Here is a 27,554-nt window from a genome sequence, read left to right on the forward strand (position 1 = left end):
GCAATTTCACAGGGAGTGTTCAGTAGGCCACTGAAAAATTGATCTTTTCACAAATGGGAGCAACGCTTATTCTCTGCCTCACCAAGAAGGCTCTGAGGTAGCAAAGAACATGCAGAAGAGTTTGTATACGTAAGAGCTCATTTGTTTTTCCGCCTATATTAGTACCTATTTGAATTAAGGATATGATCTTTCTCCAAGTCTTGCCTTACATCCCTGCCCCATCATGGCTGCAAAAGCATTGCTATTACTAAGGAAATAGTCCTGCGTTACTTTTGTGCAAGGTACACGTGTACATGCACAGTGCCATACCTGTGTTTTACTGCAGTTCCAGGCATGGAGTTTTAACTTTTTGTTTTAATTTTTCTTCCAACTGATTTTGCTTTGGATATAATTTTGTTTGTTCTGGTTCCCATCTCTTGCCCATCTCAGGACATCTGATTCCTGTAATATCTCAGCAATAGGCAAGCACCACTGTAGTCATTTTTCAGACGGATTTCAGGTGAAGAAAGGCTCTTGGACTTTTCCACTGTCACACACACAGCTTCCTGCAGGAGGGACCTGAGGGTGCTCTCCAAAGTTTTAGCTTAGGGTATTGGAGCCTCTCCTCTGGGCTCAGTGTTATCTTTTGTTGCCATTCTGGTGCCGTGTGACTGTCAGCTGTACCAGTCTCTGCTTCATGGGTATTTGCGCCGCTACCAGTTCTCATGTCTCAGTTAGGAGTCATTTAATGCGAGTGACTGAGATTCCCTGAGAAGAAGAATTTAAAGTATCCCAGACAATGGTATGGCTAACAGCAGCTTTGTCGTAAGACTGCTTTTTAGTATTTATTTTAAGGACTGTTGACAGGCATGAGTTTTTCTAGGGCTTTGGTATCCGTGGTTTTGGCCGTGAGATTGGGTCAGAGGCAAAACCATCTCGGCATTAGAGTTTAATGTCTTTTTCTGTGTAAGACAGTAGAATAAATGTGAAAAGAAGCTTACAACTTAAAACCGTCGGTAATAATGAGGTGGTAAGAAAGGGATGTTGTGATTTTTCTCAAGAATCATTTGGCAAATCTGAAGAAAGATAGCTGGGAAAGCTTGACTGCAAGTTGATAGAGTCAACAAATGAGTCAGTGAAGGGAATGTGGCAGGTCTCCCTTAGTAAAAGACTTTATTACACGATCTCTTACTCTCAATTACCCTAATTTGAAGTAGGGAGCTAATGAATATTGCTAAATGGATTGAAACAAACAGCAGCGCTGTGGACAGAAAATAATCATTATGAACTGCGGTGCATCGACTGCGGCAAATTTTTCACAGATGCATAGACTTTAATGCTGGGGTGCCTAACCTAACTCCTGCTTAGTGCAGGGGAGAAGACCATAACCAGCAATTTCTGGTGGGATCAGTAACTTCTATCAGTACCAGTGCATACCTCTTAAATCACATTGCAGTAGTTAGAAATTATCCCATCCCCAGGCTGCTCTTTCCAGTTGTTAATTACACTCACTGTTCTGATAGGCCTGCCTGCGTTGCAGAGGTACTGGGAGGTATCACAGAATCAGAGAATACCCAGAGCTTAAAGGCACCACCAAGCCCAACTGCCAGTTCCACACGTGACCACCCAAAAATCAGACCCTATGTCTGAGAGCGGTGTCCAAGCGCTCCCTGAACTCTGGCACTCGTGGCCGGGCCCACTGCCCTGGGCATGCTGTTCCATGCCCACCCTGTCCCTAACCCCCCAGCTGCCCCTCCCCTGACACAGCTCCATGCCGTTCCCTCGGGCCTTGTCGCTGTCACACAGCAGAGCTCAGCGCTGCCCCTCCGCTGCCTGTGAGGAGCTGCAGCCGCCATCAGGCCTCCCCTCAGCTCTTCTGCCCTGCGCTGAACCAACCAGGGGGCCTCAGCTGCTCCTCATACACCTTGCCCTCCAGACTGTCCCATCTTTGTGGCCTTTCTTTGGATGCACTGTTAATGTCCTTCTTACACTGTGGCACCCAAACCCACACCCAGTGCAGGAGCTGAGGCTGCACAGGACAGAGCAGACCAGACAACCCCTCCCCCTGCCCAGTGGCTGATGTTCCCCAGGGTACAGTTGGCTCCTGGGGCTGCCAGGGCATGCTGCTGGCTTTGTAAATGTGTGGTGCTGCTTGCTCAGAAATACACACAGGGGCAGTGGCAGCCCTCATTTGACTTGTGGGGAGGAGTGCTTTGGATTTTCTATGTGCTGTAGACTTTCTATGCACGATGGTAAGCGAGCGGGCTGTTCTTGCTCCATGTATGCTCAGGGAGAGGAAAAGGGTTGAAGAGTGTGTGTGCTTTTGACGTCCTTATCATTCTGCCAGGTACCTCCTTGTGCTGGGAACCTGTGATGTGCTTGTTTGGTCAGAGACAGCAGTCAGAGACCAGTGAGGATTATTCTGAATGTCTTTATTGATGACTTAGAACCGGGGATGTCGATTAACTTTTCAGAAAATCCTTGAATTTGATGCATTGGAATTGCCGGAGTCAAAAGGAAATTTGGAAAAGCTGGAAATATGAAAAGGAATATAAAGCTGTATCCTAACAAAATAAAAGACCATGGAGGAGGAGGAAAAAAATAATCCAATGTCTCATTTCAGAGGGGAAAAAAAGGATGAGAAAAGAGTTCTAGTGATCCAAAGGGGAAAATGTGTTGGAAAAAAAGCCCAGTTTTCAGTGGAGTATCAGTTACAAACCACATGTGCCTTGGGTTGTTATTTCATGATATGCAGTGAAGGTGATGGTAATTTCTGCTCTATATGCGTACCTAACGCTTTCTTGGATGTTGGATGAAGTAGAAGAAAAGCCAGGTGGAAACTGAGCATTTTTTAGTGATGGCTAAGTTTAAATAGTTGCTTCCAAGACTTCTTGCTTGTAGCCCAGCACCGATCAAACCAGTTCTGTTAAGAGCCCTTTTCAACCTCAAACTTTGTTCCCAGGCTGAACAGCTGGCATGACATTTACTTCAAAACACACCCAAACAAATAGCAAGTTTCTGACCCCAAGCTTGCCTCTCCCTGCTAATCTGATTCCTTTTAAGGGTAGGAGCTGGTGGGTAATGTAAGTTTTTGTGAAAGCCTGAGTGTAGCTGAGTATGAGAGTGTCGGGTTTTACTGGGGGCGGGCTGTTAAAAATGGCATGTCCTAGCAGCCTGTATCCAGTTTCTGGAAAAATTGCTAGAGATGACTTTTGCTCTCTTAATATTGTATGGCTGACCATTGCTGACATGCTTTTTTAAGGTTAGGCTCACGTCCAACATGAACAAGAAAATTTAACTCTCTCATGGGTCCTTCACAGTTCATTTCAATGTCTGGCATGGCCATATCTGCCTTACCCTTGCATCTAAATTAATCCTACAGTGAAGAGGAGCTACTACGTGTGAACAGTGAGTCACAGAACTCCATTCAGAGTAATCCCTGAGTGCTTTCTTGTTGTGGTCCAGCCCTGCCAGATGGTGATGTCTTCATAAAATCCAGCAGTGGTCTACAGAGAACTCATCAAAGAGCATGTCAGTCACCAACAAACATATCAGGGGAGGGGGACAATGCAGGCATTGATACAAGGGATGTCACCTCCGGCAGCAGGAAGTGGCAGCTTGTCATCCAAGTCCACTGCTGCCCTTAGCCTGCTCCTGCAGACGTCAAAGTGAGGCCATGGCCTCGTGGGAACTCATCACGTGCCAGCTGAGCAGGGGTTGAGGCTGGAGCAATATGGAAATGGAAAAAAGGAAAGGATTTCCTAATCTGCTAGTAAAGGTTGCTCACCTTGAGTGAGTAACACGACTTAATGTAGCCATCTTACAGGCCTCGGTCCAGAAATCAGTTTACAGGAATAAGTAAATATTGCAGGTTTTCAGAGCTTTGCTTCCCAGCTTGCTCTGGGGGAATACTTTTTGCCAAGAAATGCAACATGATTGATTACTTTTATTCATCCAGAGCCCAATGCCTTTGTGTGAATAGGTAGGCTATGAAGCCCTGTGTTAGCGTGGCAAATTGCGTTAGAGGTTAGGGAGGGTGGTTTATGCCTGAGTGGCTGTGCTTTTACAACACTTCTGCTATGTAGTGTGCTTGTGAAGGGGCTTGCAGGGGTATTTTGAGGCCCTGTGTGCAGGAGCACAAAATAGTGAAAAGTGCTTGCCTTAAGCAGCTGATGGGAAATTAGACCTTTCCCATGGAGAGTTTGTGAGCTGCCAAGAAAGTGAGGTCATCTACACCCCTTATCCACACACCTCCTTTTGTAGGTGCAGGGGACTCCCAGCAGCATCTCAGGTAGTGCATAGGGATGTGTGAAAGGCAACTAAATGTGTAACCACTACTTCTACCCGCAGAATACTAGTGGATCACAGTTCTCTCAGATGTTTAACTCTGACAGATCTATTCCATAACTGTCCAGTTTTGGTCTAAGTTTGTGGCATGCACAGTGGAGGTGTGTTGTTAGGCTTATGGTTGGCAGGATCAGTTACACAATATTGTTTGTGCTTCCTGATGGCTCAGGGGATGCACAACTGTCTCTGGGGTGAATATTTGTACGTATGAATTTAAAACACGGTTTCCATGACTGTCGTTCACTTTCTGAGAGCTCTATTGCCCGTCAAACTCAATTGCTAAAATATCTCTGGGAAGCCAGTATGTTATGTGAATGTGGTCTTAAAAAAAAATCATTTAAAAAACTGTAAAACAATGCTCACTGGAGGAAAAATGAAGCATTTCTGAATTACTTGACTAGATCTAGGTTGGGCGGGGCTCTGGTCAGCCTTATCTAGTAGGCAGCAATCATTTCCACTGTAGGGTGTGTGAACTAGATGGTCTTTAGGGTCTCTTCCAACCCAAACATTCTATTCCATTCTATGGTTCTATAATTTTATCCTCGCGAGTCCCTTCTGATGTGAGATATACAGTAACTATGAAAAATATGTAAGGAGAGATTATGTAGTCTGGCATCTTTTCATCAATTGCATTTTAGCAATCTTAAAGATTTGAGTTTCCATGAGTATTGCCTTGCTCACATATTCTGAAAGAGGAAATGACTTGCTTAACCGTCAAGCTTCAGATCAGCCATTAATTTTCAGTATTTCCCTCACTATCTCTCACATCTGTCTGTTACCCCATTCAGCTGTCCCACTGTGCTTGTTGGAGAAAGGAGAGGACTACAGGCATGACTTTGCCTTGATTTGTTACTTTGTTAGTCTTGGCATTCTCTGTATTTTTAAATATAACTTTTCCTTTTATAGGATTAAGTACTTCTCTTTTAAAAGCTTGGTGAAACACACATTTTCTGCTGCAGATTAGCAAACAACCACAATACAGAATTGACTTCTGACACCATTAAGACACCATTAAGAGAAGAAAATGCTGCAATGATTTGAGGTGCGAATTTGATGGAGGTGAAGACAACAGTGAGTATTTCTGTTAAATGGCAGTTCCATCTCTCACTAGAAAATACAGTTTTCAGAGATTGTGCTAGACCCAGCAGGTAAGGCTCTTGAGAAGGAAAAATGCAGAATAAAAAGTTCTCAGCTGTTTTCTTTTTCCCCTCAGAGCACTTTGGAGTGCTGCCATTTAAATACTGAGTGCCTATCCAAGGGTTGAATGTAATATGTAATGTTGATTTAGGCCACAGCTATAAGATAGTCCATCCATGCATCCATCTGCTGCAAAGCAATGAATACAAACTCTGAAATGACAGGCCAGCCTCTCTGCTTACTGGCTGAAGTAAATATCCTCCTGTTGTGATATGATAGCTTGTCTGGCCTTGACTATGGATTCTACGAGTTACAAGTTTATAGTCTGTCAGCCAGTGCAAACATCCATCCATCGACTATTCCCTGCTTGTTCTACCTAGAAGAACTAGGAATGCAGTAAGGTAAGAGTGGCACAGGGAGCTTGTTGGCTTTGATGCATGTGTTTATGCAGCAGAGAGCTGGGATGGAATGGTCATGGTCTCAAAGATCATCAAAACCCAATCTGTGAATGTGTATAGATTGTGGAGAAGTAGCATAAAGAAAATCCTTATTCTAATTTTTTTGACCATGTCTTGCTCTCCAAACACTGCCTCTCTAAGTGCCTGCAACACAGTTTTTCAAGTTTGGACCACCGCTTGTCAGCAATATCACTTAACAGCCAAATTATTCGAGGGAAGTGATCTGTGAATATGCTTTTAATGGGCTCCTGGCTTTCTCACTGCATGCCTCTTCTGCCAAGGTGGCACCTTAAGGGATGGGCATGCTCAAGTCTGTACACACATCAGTAAAAGTTTGTACCAGGACTAATACTTTCCCCTTGCTGCATTGTGTTGGCAGTGGATTGGCCCACGTGACATCCTCATATCTGTGCTAAACATCCCCAAACCAAGACTCCTTTGATCCCTGCAAATTCTAACAGCTAAAGGTCCTTGCTCCAGTGTCCTCATCAAATTCCACTTTCATTCTCTATGCTTCCTTTCAGGCTCCTTGCTGGAGTGCAGTACCTTACTAGTCTCCAGCTTCCCAGCATGAAGAATCCCCTGGGATGGGAGATTGTGTGGAGAGAGGAAGGAAGGGCACTTCCTTTGGGTGGACGGAGATTCAAGGTCAGAAGAAGGGAGCCTGTGAAAGCCAGAAAGTGGGAACAAGGGATGAAGTTCAGATTGGGTATTGGAAGGGGAGGTATGGGTAGGGAGATGGGCTGGAAAACCACATCTTATGAGAGCTGAGTAGTGATGGGAAAACTCTGCAGTGATTGTTAGCCATGGATTCTCACGGTCTCTTCGGACCTTGCATCTTAAAAAGCCTTTCAAGGCTGTGGACAATAAATCAGGTGCTCAGGGGACCTTTTTCCTGCTGGATTGCCCTTAGATAGCAAGTGGTCTCTGTGTGTAAAAGTGTGCTTGATAGAGGATGGAACCATACAGGACAGCTGCTCTCTAGACAGCTCTTTCTCTTCTTGGTAGTGCAGGGGAGCTGGAGGGTTTTCTGCCAGCTAGTCGATCAATCATTTCCCAATGTTTATTATTTATCCCCCTGGCCAAGCTGTCCCCTCATCCCTGCCCTTCTGGGCAATGGGAATTTGGGTGATCTCTGAGCAGCAGAGGCTGGCAGGCAGCCTGATAGATGCTAGCAGCTCATTCTCCAGCCATGTGAAAGTCAGAACACCAACAAGAAGAGATGGAGTTAGAACTTTATTAGGAGAAACCTAGGCGCAATTGACTAAAATCACATGTTAAGAAGAACACACAAGTCTTTTCAAGATTAAAAAATACATGTTCATAAGACACCTTACCAACAAAAAACATGGTTTTGCCCTTTCTGTATATTGGAACGTATGCACATGTACAGGGTACTGAACTATGCAGGAGCAAGGTTCACAAACCTGTAGCAGCTCCTGGGAGAGGGAATGGCTCAGTCCATGACAATCTGGTCCCAGGCCATTCACTCACACAGTCCAACACTGGGAAGCTGCAGCCCATGTCTGAAAGGGCAGTGCAGGGTAAACAACAGGCAGCAGCGTGGCTTTGGTTGGTCTCAGTATGTCAGCTCTGCAGTGAGAAAACATGTCCAGGGTGGAAGCTGCCTGCAGACCTCACCCACCAGGCTCACTGTGCAGTGCTGGGCTTCAGCGGCTGCTCTGGGAGGTTACAGTGGTGAAAAGAGGTGGTCTGTGGGTGTTTCTTGTACTGTATGCACTAGCAGTAAAGATGAAGATGACTCGTTTGCAGAACAGAGATTTGCAGAGAGGACAAATATCACTGCTCGCAGTGGCTGACAGGTTTGAGAGAGCAGCCAGGAGCTCAGTGATGTGCAGGACCTGGACAGGACTCTTGCTCCTTGCAAAATTTGCTGAAGTATTTTGGTAGGGTGGTGGCAAGAAAATACAGACTGTACCTGTTCTGCAGATAAACAGAGGATGTTTTTCTCCCAAACTGGCAGCTGGTAGCACCCTTTTGGCAGCATTCAGGTTGCTTGAAAGATGAGCTTAAAAGGGGGAAAAATCACTTTGTTTCCATGTGATAATTCCTCTCTCTTAAGCAGTTGGATATCTGTTTTCACAGGACAATCTCTATTTCTGTTAGTGGGTGTCTTGCTTATAATTGATGACAAGTATGTTGGGAACATTCCCTAGTCTTCATCAGCCAGTCATCGGAGCGATATCCCAGGGCCATGAGGCCAGCTGCTCTGCTGACTTAGGAATGAGGAAGGGATTCCAAAGTTAGACATGAGGCAGCTGTGCTTGGGGGACCATGGGCATCTGTATCCACGGGGAAGAGTTTAATGCACAGTGTCAAAAATTCAAGTAAGATTTATTGTAAAAGTAAACTGGATTAAAATATCTGGACTTAAGTGGAGAGGGGGAGGGGGTTAAAAAGAGAAAGAGCAAAGAAAAAGAGGAAGTCTTTCTGAAAGTGTGTTTCAGATCCCTGCAGGTGAGAGGAACTTTAGCTCAGTGTAACTGCCCACCTGTTTTAGCCTATGTTGAACAGACATCAAAGAAGATATAAGAGGGTTGAGGTCCAGTCAGTCTGCTGAACAGAGTGTCGCAGTGATGACTGCCTCACATTTGAAGCATCCAGGCAGCCTCAGGAGTGTGCCAGTCTGTGGCTAAGGTCGGTGAGTCCCCAGTTCCCTTGAGTCCCACGGGCTGAGAACTTCACATCTAGAGACTGGTGCCTCTCTTCAACCTCCAGGTATGTATTGTCCAGGGGCTGCCCCTGCCTTAAGCTGTGGGAAGTGCTGTCTGAATTACAACAGTGACGTTCACTGAAAAGGAACAGGAGGACATTGAAATGGAGAGAGGTATGTGGCAAGAGTCTGCAGTTTACTTTGTAGAAGTTTTCCTAAGCGCTGAGACCACTCCTCCTCCCTCCTGCAGACAGGTCACACAGACAAATCGTCTGACCTCGCCTTGCTGCTGGCACGGCTGGCCTTGCTGAGGCGGCGTTTCTCATTGAAGTAGCTCTCAGGAAGGGCAGGTGCCGCACATTCATTGGCCACCTCTGGGCTTTCCATGTAGCTGGACTTCATGAAGGGCCCTTCCCCAGCAGCATCCTCCTGGCTGTGGACCCGCTCAGTGGCGAAGTTGGCTGTATTCTGCTGGGAGGCCATCTTGTTGCTGAAGGGGCTGATGAACTTCCCATTGGGACTTGCCAAACACTGATTAAAATCTGGTGGGGGAGTGTACATCTGGGCCCTTTCTACCTGTGGGGCGGACTCTAGCCTTCGAGGAGCTGTGCTAGGGCTGGGCTTGTAGGCACGGGAGCACCTCTCTTTGGCTTTCTTCCAGCCCAAGTGGTACAACTCAGCCAGGCTGAGGAACAGGGAGAGCACGGCCACGGCAAGCATGAAGATGATGAACACGTTCTTCTCTGTGGGACGGGAAACATAGCAGTTGACAGGGTGGGGGCAAGGTGCCCGCTGGCAGATGTACAGGGTCTCCAGGAAGATCCCATACAAGATGTATTGTCCCACAATGAAGGCAACTTCCATGGCAGTGCGAATCAAAATACTATAAACGTAGGTGTTCAGCAGACTGCCTCTGAGTATAATTTTGCCTCCTGATTCATCCCAGCAAGACAACTCAGTCTTCTCTGCCACGGGGCACTTCTGCTGATAGTACGTGTCACCATTGTTTTTCATCTCCTGGGCCTCTCTTTCTGCTTCCTTCATCTTCCTCTTCTCCTCCATGCGCACCGTATGCATCGCATGGCCCATATACACCAGGGATGGCGTGGAGACAAAGATGATCTGAAGGACCCAAAAGCGGACGTGGGAAATGGGGAAGGCCTTGTCGTAGCAGACGTTCTCGCAGCCAGGCTGCTGGGTGTCACACATGAAATCAGACTGCTCATCCCCCCAAGAGGACTCAGCTGCTGTACCAAGTACCAGCATCCGGAAGATGAACAGCACAGTCAACCAGACCTTCCCCACCACTGTGGAGTGCTTGTGGACCTCCTCAAGGAACTCTCCCAGGAAACTCCAGTCCCCCATTTCTGCTCACCAGGAGTGGGTAGAAGTCCTGAAGGCAGAATTGGAGACAGCCTCTGTGGGAGAAAATAGAAGAGAGTGATTCTAAGGTTAGGAAATGTCCAGCTAGGGATGCATGGAGTGAATTGATTTATCTTGTATCAAAGGAAATGTTTTTATTTGACCTGATGTGATGAACAATGTGTTCATGTTTGCTGAAGACTTTGTTTCACATTCACTGAAGATAATGTGTGTTGGCTGGCTTTTTTTTTTAAATTCAGCTACTGAAACAGAAAGGGACTTTCTTAGCACGATCCATCTGCAATCTGTAAATGAGCCACTAAAATTTTGAGAGCGAGCCAGGTTTTTTCTTGCTTCAGAAAGTCCTGTCACCACAGTCTGCATACTGTGTCCTCTGTAGATTGTGTAGTTAAAGCAGTATTCATCCGTCTGCAAACAGTACTCTGGAGAATCCCTAAATGGGTTGATCTTCTGAGAGATAAGACTGGACCATACAGCTTGGTCTCAGCACTGCTTGGGTTCGTTCATATGTCACTTTTACATAATATCTGCACTGACACTTGGAATGTGAAGGCCTTGCAGATCTGGGCTTCGTTTCTGAGCTTGGTGTCACTACTGAAAGAAATGCATGGAGAGCCTTCCTGTTGCCCACCTGCCTTTTGCCCATAGGTTTTGCTTTGGTTTGGCAGTATAACTAGTTTTGACTGTTTCATTACAAGTTTGAACTGTTTGGGGATGTGTAGAGACTTCGGATTGCTGTGATAGTCTTGTAAACCTAACCTGCAGCCACACTGCCATACCTGCCCAAGAGGGATCTGCTGCCTAATCATAATGGTGGATCTCGTTCCTTCCTCTTAAGCCTTGAGATAATGTTCACTATTCAAGTTATATAGACAAAGAAAAAAAGTCTTCCTGTAATGCTTCCCAGCAGACCAGCAGTTCCTGGGAACTAGGATTTGGAAGGTGGTTGCTGAGAGGAGGAAAAGTTAGTTGGGCTGGTAGTATGATGGCAGAGTCAGGATGTAGGAGAGCCTACTTCAGTTTTGTTTCTGACTCTGGCAGATTGTTTCTGGCCAGGTCACTTAACTCCCTGGATAAAAAGAGAATGCTAGGTTTAATCTGTCTTTTGTGGGGCTCTTATGTAATAATTTGGTCCGGTTAGGCTGACCATATGTATCTTCCCAGGCCACTGAGAAGCTTTTTGCTGTGCATGGGTTAGGGGCAAGGCTCTAAACGGTGGGCAGAATTACCTTGAAGATAATGCTCTCCCACAGTTCCTCTTTTTGAAAATAAGAGAACTTATTTAATTTTTTTAATTAAATAAAAAAACCTTTTTAATAAATATATGCGAACTTAATAATCATGGTAATGAAATACTAAAAGTACTAGACAAGGTAAATCTCAAAGTTATAGGCACCAAAAGTGTTAATGCTCCTTTGTTTTTCCTTTTCTCATATTTGAGAACCAGTTATTTTTGCCATGCAAAGGCTGTGGAGAGTAGACACTTAAATGCTGAAAATTTACTGCAGTAATATTGTGTAGATTTCCTGTGAGCAAAAGCTGGAGAGGATGGAGATATGATTGCTGAGAGAATGATACCCCTCCTCCAGCTATGTAACTGGTATAATTTAATGTAGCAATGCACACCATGATTTACACCATTACTTGTCTGTGCACAGCATCAGTCTGCAAGGATGGATGGGATGAAGATCAAAAGCTGAATCCTTAACCTGCTGGTGCTACTGAGGGCTGCCCTGAGGATTTCCCAGGTAAGGAGATGGGACGGGATTTCTGCTGCCCCTCTGCCTGTTGGAAGCTGTGTGAGGAGAGAGAAAGAAGAGGCAGATAGAGAAGCCAAGGATGGGCTGCGTCTCTTTGCTGGCAGACATACTGCAGTCATGTGAATGTAGATCCTGGAGACTTCTGGGGTATGCTAAAGCTGTTTCATCTGCTGCCAGTCAAGAACCAGAGGAGCAGCAACACAGAAAATCATTGTATCTTGCTGACTCTCCCCCTCCTGGCGCTGGTAAACTGAAAAATCGGAGGGCCTGTCTTCTGAAATGACTTTGACTTTGGTACAGTTAGTGCATTGGGGAAATTATCGTATGGCTTTGTTCTGTAAGCCCCAGGGAATTCAGTACAGACAGATAAATCAGGGATGGGAGATATTTACAGAGAGTTGTATTGAATCACAGGATTTTTTTTTTTTTTTTGCAGATTGATGACAAGGCATCCCCTATTGAAGGCTTCTATACCTAGACACTGGCAGATATTAAAATCAATGTGTACAGAACATGAACTTGGCAAACATGAGAGCAAGAAGAATCCAGAGATTAAAAATGACACTGGACATGTGAGTGACAGTCAACTGTTTGCACAACATCTTTCAAAAGGAGGTCAATCTAGATGACCAATGTTGGCAGCTATGAGGCTTGGACTGGGCAGTAGGACCACTCCTTCTGTCCTTCCCTTCTGGCTGCTCCCCTGCACAGGCTGCTTGGTGGAGGGGCTACCAAAGAGCAGAACGCCTCCTGTTGTTTCTGCTGCAGCCCCAGAGAGCCAGGGGGCTGCTACAAGGAGATAGGTGGACAGGAGAGAATGAGTGGTGGATACCAAGAGAAAGTGATTCCTTCTTAGTGTGGTGCTTTTGGCTTCGCTGTTTTTAGGTATTAGTGGGCTATTCTTGTGAAGCCAGTCAAAGAACCTCTGACAACAACAGACGAAAGCATCTAGTTCTGTGCTGCCAGCAAGCAAAGAATTATTGTCACCTCCTGACAGCCTTTCCAGGCTATGCAGGACAGACTCTGACCTAGCCATTTTCCTCAGGGCTTTACTATTCTTGGGAATTTTCCATATAGTTCCCTTTCCTCATTCCCAGACTGTTATCTCCACATGCTTTGACCTCTCAGCATGTGAGCATCTGTAGATTTTATATTCCTACTTTGGACTTAATTAGACAAATCTCATCTCTCTCTGGTGTGACTCAGCAAAAAATACCTTTGGGTATCTTTGTGAGGTCTCAGCACCTGATAGCAGAGGCTGCCTGACAGCAGTCATGCATATTCATGCAGTGTCTTGGGCTGTGCCACTGTGCTGTCGTGCACTTGGCTGGCAGCTTTCTGCTGGATCAACAAAGGAGTTGTGTGCAGCCAGGAGATCTTGGCAGCACGAAATGTGTATGTGACAAAGACCAGCATAGCCCAGCATAAACCCAGCGATGTGGCTGTTCTGCCTTAATCATCACCTGGAATGCAATTAAAGCTGGGAAAAAAACAAGTATCAAAACTGCAGACCAAGCATGGCATCCACCCAGCTCTGAGCCTTGTGACTGCCAAATTCCAAGATAAAAATACCCCAGTAAGACGGCACCTGCTTGTGTGCCAGGCTGGCTTGCCACCAAAGTATGGCTCTCCTCTATCCTTTCCTTGTGCTACCTTCCTCTGTGAGAAGTGTTCGTAGCTCTCAGAGCAGTTTTTGTCTCTCGTGTTCCTGATGTCACGTGCTGTGAATGGCAGGCAGGCATTTTGCATCTCTGCTTCTTGCTCTGGCAAGTGAACTGGGCTGGGCAGACTGAATGGAGCTGTGGAGAACCGCTAAGAAAGCCGCACCAAAGAGGCAAGAAGGCTATTCCTGCCCACTTTTCTTCTTTATGAAAGTCTGATTCCCCAGGAGTTGTTAGGAATCCACTATTTCCCCCTCTTTAGAAGACAGGCGAGACTATCAGCAGTGATATAAATAGCTGGGCTCAACACTTCACACTAACTTTTCCCACAAGGAAGGTGACAGGAGGTCGACATCTCTGCGGGCTGTTTCTAAAATAAAGTGGAGAGCCTGATTATAATACCGTTCTGCTCTCCCTCTCTCAGCCCACTTCTTTCCCTTGGCAAGACCCAGGCAGGCTCAGAGAGGCTGTAGAGAAGGGCTCCTTTGTGTGAGGGAAGTGTGATTCCCAGAGAGGGGAGAAAGTAATGGATTCAAAGTCAGCGCATTTTGCTCAAGGCCGTGCAGCAGGTCCCCCACACTGAGCTAATGAAAGCCTCAGTCCTGTTTAGTGGAGCATCCCAGCCAGCTGCGGCAAGGCCAATGCCTAGGAGTTGCTTGTGGCCTGCCTTCCTCCAGCTGTGCCACTTCCTATCAGGCCCAGGCAATCTGTGGCACAGCAGATAGCTACTGCAGAGGCACGCGGCAGAGGTCTTTTCTCTTGCATTAATAATTGTCAAGTTGCAGCCAGACCTGAGAGCTCCCAGCACTGTAAATTTGGCTGTTCACACCTGTAGAGACTTAGAAAGAGGCTTCCAGCTCTGCGCTGCCAGGTAGTTAACCCAGATTTGCTTTACAGCTGTACATTTCACTTAGCGATCTCCAGCCCCCCATTAGCAGCAGTACAGTCTTTCAGCATCCCACTTAGGTGCAGAAATGCTCACACTGCTTGTTCAAGGTCACTGTGTCACTGGAAGCATGGGGATAGGGGCTGTGACTTGTAAACCTATGGCCTTTTTTTCTGTATCGCACTGCTTCTTAGACTTTCTGATAGTGACACAGCACTGCTTCTATAGCACTAGGACATGTGCTTCTACAGACCAAAGCCACAGGGCAAGTTGATGCCTTTCTTGCTTGTATCTCGAGACAATCTTGAACACTAGGTTGGTTGGGGCCCTGGGCAGCCTAATCTAGTGGAGGGCAACTCTGCCCCCAGCAGGGGGGTTGGAACTAGATGATCTTTGAAGTCCCTCCCAACCCAAGCCATGCTAGCATTCTGCAATCTGAAATAAATTCCCATCACGCTACTCTTCTGTAGCAGGGATGCCTGGCAGAACCAGAGTTGTGGTTTCCCAAGAAGTGACCATCTTGTTATTGCAGCAGAGCCCACAGCCCTGGGTCAGTGTCCCAAAGGAAGCTGACTTTTCAGTATACAAATACAGTGTTCCTTTGTTGTCAGGACTTGGTCAGGGAGCCTTCTAGGGGCACATGACTTACAACATTAAAAGATGAATAAATTTAGAAATGCTCTCTCCAACGTGAGAGTGATGCTTTGAATTCCAGAGGCTTTTTAGAGCCTTGGGACATAAACAGTGCAACGGGATGTAAATCAATGCAGTGCTGAAGCCCATCTCAGTATGCACCTTTTTGTTCAGTTAGCTGGCATTGGCTTTTTCATATGTATATACAAGAGATGAGCAGTGACACATCAGGTATCATCATCCAAAGCTTACCAAAATTTCTTCTCAGGAAAAACAGTGATGCGGGGAGGTGGTGGTGGAGTCACCATCCCTGGGAGTTTTCCAGATACACACAGATGTGGCACTTGGGGACACTGTTAGTGGACATGGTGGTGGTGGGTTGGTGATGTGACTAGATGAACTTAGTGATCGTTTCCAACCTTTCTGATTCTGTGATTCTATGAAACCCCATTCCTATGGCTTCAATATGTATGTACATGTGTTTATGACAAATTTCTGCCTGAAATAGGCCAGTTTTTTAGCCTAAGTGGTTACTCTGATCTGTGCATGGATCTGAACTGATAAGTTCATGTTTCTTTCTGCTTACAAAAATAAAAGGAAGTCTGACATATTTGCTTGGGTTCCTTTCTAGTTGCTTGGGTTCTGAATCCTGTCCTGAATAAGCAGCAAGGACAGTTACTTTGACTCCTGTGCTCATATCTCACAGGAGAGGCTCTTTGTTAGCACCTCTGTCCCAGCAGACAGCCACCCTGTGCTTCTCATCTCTCTGTTCATCCTGAGTTCGCTGCAGATTCTGGAGGGGTCGTGCTGATACCCAGACCATTGCCCAGCTTGCAGTTGCAGACAGCTCATTATTCCTAATGAGGTGTGCCTTCCCCCTCCTCTCCAAATGTGGAAAATCTCAGAGTTCACAAAAAAGAGAGTGGGTGAGGAGATAAGGGAGCCGAATAACCTGTCACCTCCTGACGCACATGGGCACAAGGGGAGCTCACTCAACACTTCCAAGTGCATACATCAGGGATGTGTTACACACAGATGACGGTATTATGTGGAATATTTTCATCTGAAGTGATAGTGGAAACTGCAGACTCGCCATTTGCTGAACTGTTATTGCTTGTCTATACATGACATACAATGTTTTTGGTTTTGTTTTCTTTTTCTTGTCTGTAGTCAAATTGTGCTCATATGTAACCTAGGCATTAGGGCCAAGCTCTGCCCTATGCACACACAGGAAACTAAAATCAGAGAAGGCCTTAAACTCATCTGGGTCCAGCTGAGGAATGAATTTGTCCCTCTGTGTTTGAACGCCTGCTTGAAATAGTTACGTGGTAGTGGCATCCAGGCTTATACTTAGCATGCAGGGAGCACCCTCTCATTCTCTTGGGATTCACTCTGTGCTTTGCAAATGTCGGCCCTTAGCCAAACAAATGTAATAGAACTGAACTTGGGATAAGCTAAATAAAGGTGCAGATATGCTTTTTGCTAGAAAAAAAACACACAATTCTCTCTCTGATGTAAATGCTGTGAACAGGCTGATGGATATTATTCCTTATTCCTTAACCAATATGTTGAAGAGCATCCATTTTGGAATTAGAGAGCGTGGTGTTCTTGACAGTTTATTTATCTCAGTAGGGAGAAGCTAATCTAGATGTATTGGCAACTGATATTAAATTGGGCAGTGCTGTGTACCAGAGAGGGGACAGCCAAACAAGGCAGAGGGAGCTGTGGAAGGCAGAAACATGTTGACAAATGTGGGGATTGCTGTAGTAAAGAAGTTCCTGAGCTCTGCTGACAGAAACTGTTTATGTGCATTGCGTTGCGTTGTCTGTTGCGTTGTGTTGTCCATGGAGGAGGCTGGTGTACGGAGACATGGAAGTGATGGTAAGCATCACAATGGACCTGATATAGTGGTAAAAAACCAGTCTACATGAGCTTAGGCTGTTCCACAAACTGCACGAGATGCAACTCAGAGCAGTGTTGGGGTAAAACAGACTGTAGAGGTAATGGGAAAAGGAAAGGGCTCATGTTCAGACTTAGCACATCCCTTCTTCTTCCTTCTGCCTACCCCTTCCCTTCTCTGGACATTTGCCTCAGCTGTTTGGCTCCTTTGATTAGTTAACTCTCTATGGCACTCGAGTTGCTAGCGCTTTCTGCTTTAGAATGAGGAATTTTTCAGCAGTCGTCTACTGCCCACTTAGTATTACCTCATCAAATCACATTTCTTCTTTCTGTCCAAAGAACCATAGGATTCTCTTCACACCCCAGCATCACTGCCATAGCTTTACCTCCAAGTATTTTGTTTCTCATTCAGAGCAGAGCATGGCTGTAGCTTGTGAGTGGGTTATTTTATATACTCAGGATATGTGCATATATCTACATATATATAACCCTTTAAGAAAAACTAATATTAACTTTTCAAAACCAAGCAGCAGAGAGTAATCAAGAAGTTACTTTTCTAAGTAATCTTAATTCAATCTCTTTGTGCCTGTGCCTCATAGCTATGAGCCTTTAACCACATCCTCACATTGTCACCTCATTCTTTGTACAGGATGCCTGCCTCATTCTGTGCCAGCCTGGCTGGGGCTTTCTTGCACAGCAGCTATTCAATGTTTTGTTTTCTCCTTATTGTTCAGTGGGTGGCCTGTGCCTCATTTACTGTACATTATTCAAGTCTGATTCAAAAGACAGAATTATTCGTTTCCTCATGGGTTTTCCTACAACTTTCATCCCAACAGTACCTGATTGCTTCACAGTTATTTCTTTACTTATTTTCATTACTACTTGGAGATATGGTGATGGTATTCTATCAACTTTACAACAGTCAGAGATTAAGATAAAAAATGTTCATTACTTTCAGAAGCTGGTTGGAGATGTTGCTAATCTGTTTTTTTCCACCCCCCTCCGTATTCTCAGACCTATATAATGTATATTTGATACAGAGCTCTCTTTGGTTAGCAGTGGAGCAGGAGCATTTATCAGTTCCACCTGTTAGACCGCGTCTAAAAGGCACAACTGGGGGACCATTTGTGAACAAACCCGGATTGAGTGATTTTCCTCATCATGGCATAGGACACTGGAGTAAACAGCAAGAATAAAACCCTGTCTTCTTGGATACCTTTATGTGTTTTTAAACTGGAGATAGTTTTTCTCCCATGCCACTATTCTCTCCCTTTTCCACCAGACGCTAGGGCTCTGGAACACCCTGGCTGGACTGCTGTTTCTGTGGTCACTCTGTGCCCAGACAAAGGCATCTGCTGGCTTTCTACTTCCAAGGGAGAAGAGCTTCGTACAGAAATTCTCAACCATTCTCAAGATATGTCCATCATGACAAAGGTAATGATGAGAGAAGGAAATGTAAGTGTAAAACTCTTAGTTCTTACATTAAAAAAACACTGACCCCTCTTGGAAAATAACACTGACCCCTCTTGGAAAATACACTGAAGAGACTTAAGAGGCATGCATCTCTGTGTTCATTTCGTGCTGCATGGCATGAATGTTTCTTTGTTTCAGGAAAGAGCCGGCCTGTTAGTGCGCTGCTTAGAGAGATCTCTCTGTTGCTTATCAATAGCCATAAAATTGATTTATTTTTCTCTTTATGAATTCTTAGCTTGAAGATTGAAGTTTCTCTGGTGCCCCCTGGGAGCTATTTCTAATTTTAAGTCTCTGTCCTCGTGCTTCATACAGAAGCACCCGAGGTGCGGAGCAGTCTCTGAAATCTGCTCCCTAATGACCTGGAATAGAGCTGAATTACTCATTCCTTCAGTGCTTTGAGATAAGTCAGAAAACAAGGACAAACGTGCAGAATGAGTGAAATCTGTCTGAAGGTCAAAAAGAGAAGAGAAGCTGGATAGGAAGTTCTGTATCTTCTGGCAAGATTTAAATTTTTCATGTGGAAATCCAAAATACTAAAGAATTGTGATAATGTATTCTGTTGAGTGGAAAAGCAAAAACAAATCCCAAATACTTACAGTAGCAGGAATACTTAACATAGTTCCCAGCAACCAGATTCTGATGAGTATTTTAAACCCTAAACCCTCAGGAATTCTCCTAAACTATTGTTTTGCTCTCAAGGAAAGAGGAAAGAAAGTCAGAAAGATTCTGTTTTCTTCTCAGAGATTTTTAAAAGACTAGCTGATGCAGAAATGTTTGGCTTCTAGCACAAACACAGCAAGGATGTGAGAATTCTGAATAACAGTTTAACCCACTCCTAGCTGCACACAAATATGCAGACACATATCCCATGCGTTAAGTTCTTTAGCCTTAATGAGATGATCATATAAGCAGCAGGAAAAACTTTTCACATATACTGCTTCACCAAGATTTTAGCATGGAGGAAGACTTCAACAATTAAGGCTCATTTACCCAGTTAGGGTTTTTTTTTTTTTTGTCTAAAGTTTATCCAGAGATGCTATTTACATCATCATCCTCTGATGGGTTTGTGTAGTACTCTGGGACGGGGTATTGCCTCAGTTTACTCGAGCTGTTAAAACCAGAATGGCACAAAACTCATTCATTAGATGCTACAAATGATGAGTAGAATGACCCTTTGGGAAATGAAAGGGGTTACCGAAGGAACTGTGCTGGATTAGAGGTGGCAATTATCAGATAACCTTTGCATTCAGTCATTGCTTCTTTCCAGATGGATCTATAAAGGTACTGTATTTTCAAGTTACGCTGTTCGAAACATGCAAGAGATGTTAAATTATAGAAGTGTAATAGGATAATTATTCAAAATGCAAGGGGAAAAAAGTTTGGAAGGCAAATAAAAAGAGGAATCTGCTAGTGGGAGTGTTTGTCCCCTAGGTCTGTGTGCCTCTTTGCTGAGGCTGCTCTCAGCAGTGCTGGGATGAAGAAGAAAAGCAGTCCACCCGCGGTGCGTGCCGTACATATGACTGGGGGACACGAGCAAGACAATCTCCTATACTTGACGTGCATTCCCAGAGTCCATGTCACAAACTGGCCAGGACAGAATATTCTCAAGGAAAAGAAGCTGCAACATTTCAAACTATCGTGTGTGCTCTGGAACACAGGCAGCTCAAGCAGACACTTGATAAAGCACTTATGCCCTAGTAGCTTCTCACAGGTAAGATTTCCCTTCATCACACTCCCTAAAGCAGCCTGATAGTGTGCTGAAACAGGATCTAGGAGAAACTGCGGTTTGCACATTACAATGTCTGAGGGTACTTGGAGCTTTTATCCTGTCTTCCTGTACACTGAAATCTGTTGGGATCCACGTTCACTGTAAGGAGGCTCTTCTGTGAGTGCCCGTGGCAAAAGTAGTGTAATTTTTTAAATGCTCCAAGCCCACCTTGTTACTAGGGAATGTTTTGGAGAGAAATGGGAAGAAAATGCAGAATTCTGAAGTTATTTTTGGCTGTCCTTCTTTTCTGCCTCACCAAATCCATCTCTCCCCTCTTGCTATTTTACCCTGTAGTCTAACAGCCTGCTCTCCCTATTGATGCTTCTTCAGTTATTTACCCCTCATGGTTACTTACCTGATTTCCAGTGTCTTTTCTTCTGCCTCCTTTCCTTGCTTCAGCACTTCTCCTTCCTGTAATTGAGTTGAATCCTTTGTTCTTCTCAGTCACTTGGTTTTATTCCTTTGGTATGGTTCTCTCTCTCTCTTCTCTTCTTTTTTCTCCACCCCCTTTCCATGTCACTTTCTGTCTTCCCCACCACCTCTCTGCCTTTCCCCTTCTTTCTTCACCTACTTTTCTTGTCTCTCCCACAACCTCCAACTTAATCTTTCTATTTTCAAACCTAGTTTCCTGTTGTTTTTCCTTTAAAGACCATGGGTTTTATTCCTCCCTCTCCATTCTCAGCCTCTCCCTGTGCCACCCTCCCCACACTGACTGGATGCACTTACTACTGCCTTCTCCCTGTCCCTTACAGTTGCTGCTGCCAATGCTCCTTACACCTCCTCCCCCAGATAACACGCCATGGTCTAAGTCTTCCTTAAATGAAAAGAGACAGGGTTGCCCCACAGCTACCCCAGCTAGAACCTGAGAAGGCTCTTCTGCACAGGACATCAATGAAGGATTTTTTTTTTTTTTTTTGACTCATTCAGGATTAAGCAAAGCAGAATCTATGAGGAGTGGGGTCCTGTGCCTCTCCAAGGAGCTCCAAGGAGCTGGAGCATAGCTGCTGCCTTGTCCCACAGGGCACTTAGTGCTTCCCAGGAAGGTGTCTCAGGTCCCCTTACAGATGCATACAGAACAACCTGTCTGTCAGGTGTGGTGGTTTTTGACAACCTCCCACATTCCTGTACACACACACACTCTGATGAAGGGGCCTTTCTTACAAATGCTTTTGGCACACTGAGGTACATTTTATGTACATGTCAAATTGAGCTTCTGAATCCTGTACATTGGGCCAAGAGATGAGGGTGAATTAGAAATACCTTCTGGCTTTGATAAAGGCTGATCTGAAGGAATCAGTGTCAGGAGAATGTGATTTGCTTAAAAGGCTTTTGCTACGCACAGGCTTTGGCTGGTGTTCCTCTAGCAGCCCTTCCTGACCTAGGTATCTCCCATCCAGAACATAACTCCCCAGTTGTCTCTGTATGGCAGCTAGTGTAGATCATGAAGCAAAGGTAGCTCTGAGAGTAAGCCACAGGACTGCGTGGGCACTCTCACCCTGTAGCTAGAAATGCACCTCCTTTTCAGGAGAGCAAATCTCCCTCCTGCTATATCCTCACTGATGACTATTGCAGGATGTGCGGTACGTTCCCATAACAGTTCAGTAAACTGATATTGAGAAACCAATAATTGTTTGTCACTGCATTTCTAACTTTGTTGAAGGGTCTCCTATGACTTCAAAGAAAATAAGAATATTTCTGGAGTTCATTTTCTCTCTCCTGCATAATAGTATTATGCCTGTGATTATCCCGTTGATTTTATGCCAGTGAAATTGTCAAACATTTCATCATAGAGATGTCCAAAACAGGTATTAGTAATACAGCTCTACTTTGGGCTTTGGGCTTGTCAGGTATTTCTTTCTCACATGCAGTTCTTGTGAGCAAGCTGTCTGAAATGCAACATCTGCTCCCTTCCATGCTGTACCTTTGTTGTGCACTCAGGATAGTCAGATCTGATTTTTCTTTATCATTCCTTTGTTTTTCTTACCCGAGCATTGTTCCAGTGTGGAATGCTGTTTCCCCTACAATCAAACAGTTATGCTGTAGTTCTATTGATGAATACAGGGAGAAGGATTCTGTCAAATACACACATTGTGCACATGAAGTGACTGTTATGAGCTCTTTTCTTTCCTTTTTTTTTTTTGGTGATGGTGGGATCTGTTTGAATTTTGATGCACAGAAGGGAAATGGGTGAAGGCCATGTAGGATGCAAAAGACAGTAGAGAATGGAGGTGTTGTATGGACGCCTCTGCCAGACCCTCAGTGTGCCCTTCTTCTATTGCCACCTCTTTTAAGGAAAACAGAGGCAGCTTCTCCAGCTCCATTAGTGAGCTGGGAAGAAGGATTTTCTTCCTTCCCCAGGCAACTGCAATGCAAAACTTTTATGGCTTGAATGAGGAGATCAAGTGGAAGAGAATATTCCCCTAGATAGTGGGAATGAGATGAACAGCTGACGGTTGCCTTGTGCAGCTTGTGAATCTCAGCAGTTTGTAGTGCTGTGGAACATATTTTGCAGGAAAGGGAAATATAGGAGGTAAGGGAAAAATAGAACAACATGTGCCATCTTTTGATCAAAGGTAAATGGCTTTTTGGGGGTAAGATTTCTGCTCTTCTTGGTAAAAGAAACATAGCAGACTGTATCTACGTAGTCTTCAGTGAGGCACAAGATATGCTGTGCCAGAAAAAAACAAATTAATGCAAAAGACTCAGCTGAAGAAGGCAGGGATTATTAGAGAAATCCTCAAGTGAGTAAGAGATTGATGGGATTGAGACACCAGTTCCCTAATAATCTGAAAGGAAGTTAGCTGTGAGGCTGATCAAAGATTGTACTTAGGACTGATCTTTTGAAATGTTTGTGTTAATTACCTTGGCACCAAAAGTAGAAATGACTACTGAAATCTGCTGATGTAGGGAAGCTGGTAGGTATTATCAGGGCAAAGGTGGATTCCAGCACCAGGAGAACTGAAGGCTCTTTACGACTGGAGTGACTGAGGTGAGGTTTAAATTGGAAAATACAAAGTCACACACACTCCAGGGCCTTGCTGCTGAGAGAGTAAGGAAAATTAGCATTTGGAAGTTCCTAGCTGACATGACAGAGAAGGGGAACGTCCTGGGTGAAGGTCACCAGGGGAGGAACCAGCGATGGGATGTGTAGGTGAAAATGGCAAGTGAGCTCCCAGGACACAGCAGTTTTCCACTTGCAGCAGCTAAGATTAATGTCATCCAAGAGGATGTGAGACCCCCACCAGAGCAGTGTGTGCAGTGCCTGCCCATGTTCAAGAAAGACGTTCAGCTTGGAACAGGTGCAAAGAAAGGCATCAGGGTGATCAGAGGAATGGAAAAGTGTCTCTCAGCCAAGTGTGTTTACTTATCAGTCACAGAAGTGACTGCAAACAGATATTTGAGCTGATTTGAAAATAGATGAGATACAAGTACAAGCTTTCCTACATTCATTATTTCACACTGAACTTCATGCTACTGCAGCTACCTGAAGTAATTAAAACACAGCATGACGTGCCTGCAGGGCAAATACTACAAGGGAGCTTGGTTACATGTCTGGCAGAACAAACGTTAAGAGAGGAGAGATTTGCTGCCTATAAATACTTCTCAGAGATGGGGGTTGGGCAAGTAAGTGCAAGGGAGAGAGAAGAGCTACATACACTAAAGGACAATGTGGCATAAGAATAAATAGATATAAATTGGCCATGAATGAATTTAGGTTGGAAATCAGAAGGTTTCTAAGCAACAGGGCAGAGGAGGTGCTGGAACAGCATTCTAGTAACAGAAGTGAGGGCGGAAACCTAATGAGATTTAGGATAGAGCTTAGTAAGTTTAGAAAAGGCCATTTGTTTTGTACTTGCCTGTTACTCAAAGGGATTGAAGCTGATAAGCCAAGAGGTCCCTTTTTCATTCTATTTCCCACACTTCCCTTATTGCCTTATCAGAACTGCTCCTTTTCATGCAGAAGCCAGGTAAATCCTGCACAGAGTTTCAGTGTGATGAGTTTTTCAGCATTGATCCCATGACTATTTAATGGAGTATTCATTCTGTGTCAAGGATTTAAACAAACAATGAGAGCAAGCCGACACAACGCATGGAGAAGGTCTGCAAAGGTGCAGTAATATAGATGGGAGTTCAGATAGGAAAGAGCTTCTTCACATAAAGCAGATGCTCTTGCAGCATCTGGCTTTGCTGAAAAGCTGTTTCAAATGTGGGTAAATGTTCTCCTGAGATTTGAGAACTTCAAGAGATTGCCTGAAAGTAAAATACCTTGTTCTGTCCTGCTGTTACGGAGCCCTTTGTGCCTGGGCAAATATCAGATTTACTGCCCTGGGAAATTTCGGACACCTCTCTGTCACCACCAATGGTTGAGAGAGAAAATTCTTGTAGGTATGTTATCTCCCATGCCTGGCCAGCATTGCAGTTACTCTGTTTCTTTAAATTGTCACATGCTGGATGGACACAGCTAAGTACTCCCTCTCAAGTGCCTGTGGATGCTACCTTCCTGGTGAAGCTTTTTATCCAAAGTCCCCGGGCATGGATATGATTGAAAGAGAAGGAGAGAGAAAGTTCTCAGTTATCTATTAGACCTCTGGAGACAGCTTGAAGGCATCTTCCAGCTAAAGGCAAATTCCCAAAGACGGGCCTGGCCCAAGGGAGCAGGAGCAGCATGTAATGATAGGTCCCCAAATGACAGGGGATAGTTTTATAGTCGCTATTCCTCCCTTAGTAAAAAAAATCCCCATTTATGTCATTATATATGGACGTTTTCCCCTTGATTTCTTTCCAGCCTGTATTGGGCTCGTGCGGCAAGCTTTTTGTAGTGAAGAGGCTGCAGAGGTGGCTGCCCCACGTCAGAGCAAAGCAGCTCCAGCTGCTCCAACAGAGACATGCTGCTGCCAGAACTGAGCTGTGAGCGATGCTCGGTGTGCTCTGGGAGAGAGGAGTTAAGGAAGGGAAAATCTGCTGTGCAACAGCAGCTGGGAGAGAGAGGTGAGAGATGTGAGAGGAACAACCCTGCAGGCAACAAGGTCAGTGCAGGAGGAAGGTAGGAGGTGCTCCAGGTGCACAGCAGCAGTTCCCTGCATCCCAGAGGAGGTCCATGGTGGAGCAGGAAGTCTGGGGAAGCATGAGTGGTGACCATGAAGGAGCAGCAGAGATGAAGGACTATGAACTGACTGCAGCCTCTATTCCCCTATACTGCTCACAAGGAGGAGGTAGACAAGGGTGAATGGGGTCGAAGTGTGATTATAGTTTGCTATTATCTTCTCACTACTCTAGTTTATAATTAATAAGCAATAAATTATATTAATCTCCCTACGCTCAGTCTGTTTTGCCCATGATGGCAACTAGTGAGCAGTCTCTCTGTCCTTATCTCAACTCGCGAGCTCTTCTTCATTGTATTTTCTTCCCTTCATCTTTTGAGGAAGGGGAAGGAGAGAGGAGTTTGGTGAAGTTGAGCTGCCCATCAGCATGAAACCACCACACAGCTCAGAGTACCAGAATGAGAAAAGAGGAAACGAGAACCAACAAGGTGTGAAATGTCACTGTGTGCCAGCATCACCTGCCAATAACATTTTCAGCAGGAAAAACCTGAAGAGGACTTCATCTCCCTGAGAAGAAAGGACCATCTATCCCAAAGTAAATGCTTACTTGTCCTCTTTGTGTTACTGGAAATCAAACACTGCTTCCACCTCCTAACTCTGCAGCGTATCTCAGTAGTTGAGAAGTGCTTTGCAAATAATAACGCAATAATAAACACTCTCCTTGCTCCACAGGTGGAGGAACCAAACCATGGGGATCCTAAAAGATTTGTCCAAGGGATGAACAAGCCATTTTCAAGCAAGAAATCCTCACCTACCCAGCCACCAGACATTCACCTTGTCCTGTAAATTTCCACCTCGATGAACTGCTGCTTCACACAAGTATAGTATACATGCATATGTACATAAATATGTTTCACGAAGTGAGAAGAAAAGAAAGAACAGAGAGTTACCTCTTTTTGCAGAGCCTGCACAGGTGGAGGGAGGAGCAGGTGGCTGACTGAAGTGTTTGCTTCAGCACAGCCCCCTCTATCTCACTGGAGCCCACCTCTCTGTCCCCGTTTGGCTCCCAGAAGAGATCCGTGTCTGATGGAGGACACTTTGGGCAGGTGAGCACACCCCAGTCAACTCCCTGGAACTCAGCTTCCCGCTGTGGTCTGACAAGGGCTCACTGGCCGGATATTCCCTCCGGCCTGAAGGACCAATGCTGGAGGAGACTGGCTCCCGAGCTGTTCCTGACATGCACTGGCAGCTGTCTGCCTGTCGTTCTTTTAAAGAGTCTTCGTGGATCAGGATAAAAATGTGATCTTACGCAGGCGGCATTGTAAGCACAACTTGGCTCAAGTTCAGCTCTTCCTCTGGCTCCCAGCTACTCTATTTTTAATGAAGGAATTTGAGGCTATCAGAAAGGAAGTCAAATTGTTTTAGGAAAACAATAGAAAAGCAACTTAAAGTTTATTAGCTTCCTGCCCAGGGCCTGGGACCAACTTGTCAAACTTATTAGAGTGATGGCAGAGCTATTTGTTTAAAAGGGCCAGCGACAAGACTCACAATTTCATTCCTGTTTAGACCTTGGTGAAAACAAAGGAAAGCCATAAAATAATATCTGAAGGGAGCAGATGGCTAACTGGTAAGTGGTGCAAGCAAAGCTGGCCTCTGAGCCATTCATCGTATTGACCAGTGCAGTGGCTTTAGTTGGATTTTGTTATCAGGTAAGTGCCCAGGCCTGCATTCACATTTCAGCCCCGTCTCCCCAAATTACTTGTTGTGGTCCAATTTTCAAATCAAAATCTCCCACCTAAGGTTATCGATATGAAAGGAAAAGGTCTTCAGTTAGAGCTACCAAAAAGAGCAAAACAATACAGAAGGTCTATAAAAGAGCCAGGAATAGAACCCAGGTGTCTTTGATCATGTTGGACTTGCTGAGCCCCCCAACTATAAAAATATTTATATCCTTCAGAAGCAGCTGCAGTCTGCTTCTCTGTTTAGCTGCTCCAAAGTAGCAGCACCATTAAGTCATTGAACACATGCAGGCATGTAGCTACAGAGAAGAATAGACAACCAAACTATTAGACTTGCAAGCCAAAAATGTCCATGCTGTCTGACTCCTTTTAAGGAGTTTCATTATTGGCAAAGAAACGAGAATAGAATGAATTACTGAGAAGCACTTACAAGCTCTTCTTAATGAAAAACCATACCCCTTTTTCAGGGGGCTCTCTGCTAATTGAGATTTTAGCCCTCTTCCCAGGGTCATATAGGAAAAACTCACCTTTCCTTTCAGTGGTGCAGCAGTAGTCTCTAGAAAGTCACACGCTGAGAGTCGCGGGGCACACGGAGCTATGCGTGCAAGCTTTGAACAACTCAGTAATCACTTTTCAGATGAAAGGAAGAAGATCCCACCTCAAAAATTCTCTTCCTACTCCTCCTCATTAGCTTAAATAAGACTGGGAATGTGCA

At 44.9% G+C, this 27,554-nt stretch overlaps 1 protein-coding gene across 3 annotated transcripts; it reads right to left on the reverse strand.

Annotated features, from left to right (window-relative positions):
- Window positions 1-7,144: 7,144 nt before the first annotated feature.
- GJA5 (gap junction protein alpha 5) lies at window positions 7,145-27,539 on the reverse strand. 3 transcript variants are annotated; one of them, XM_010721509.3, is made up of 2 exons: window positions 27,367-27,539; window positions 7,145-10,013 (listed from the first exon to the last, which is right to left on the reverse strand). In XM_010721509.3, the coding sequence occupies exon 2, from the start codon at window positions 9,958-9,960 to the stop codon at window positions 8,851-8,853; it is 1,110 nt and encodes a 369-aa protein (XP_010719811.1). In that variant the 5' UTR covers window positions 9,961-10,013; window positions 27,367-27,539; the 3' UTR covers window positions 7,145-8,850. The 3 variants fall into 3 exon arrangements, with proteins under 3 accessions (XP_010719811.1, XP_003202899.1, XP_010719804.1); XM_003202851.4 differs by lacking the exon at window positions 27,367-27,539 and adding an exon at window positions 26,051-26,373; XM_010721502.3 differs by lacking the exon at window positions 27,367-27,539 and adding an exon at window positions 20,414-20,877.
- Between the last annotated feature and the right edge of the window lie 15 nt (window positions 27,540-27,554).

Source organism: Meleagris gallopavo, chromosome 1, assembly GCF_000146605.3.
Source record: "Meleagris gallopavo isolate NT-WF06-2002-E0010 breed Aviagen turkey brand Nicholas breeding stock chromosome 1, Turkey_5.1, whole genome shotgun sequence".
Taxonomy (NCBI): Eukaryota; Metazoa; Chordata; class Aves; order Galliformes; family Phasianidae; genus Meleagris; species Meleagris gallopavo.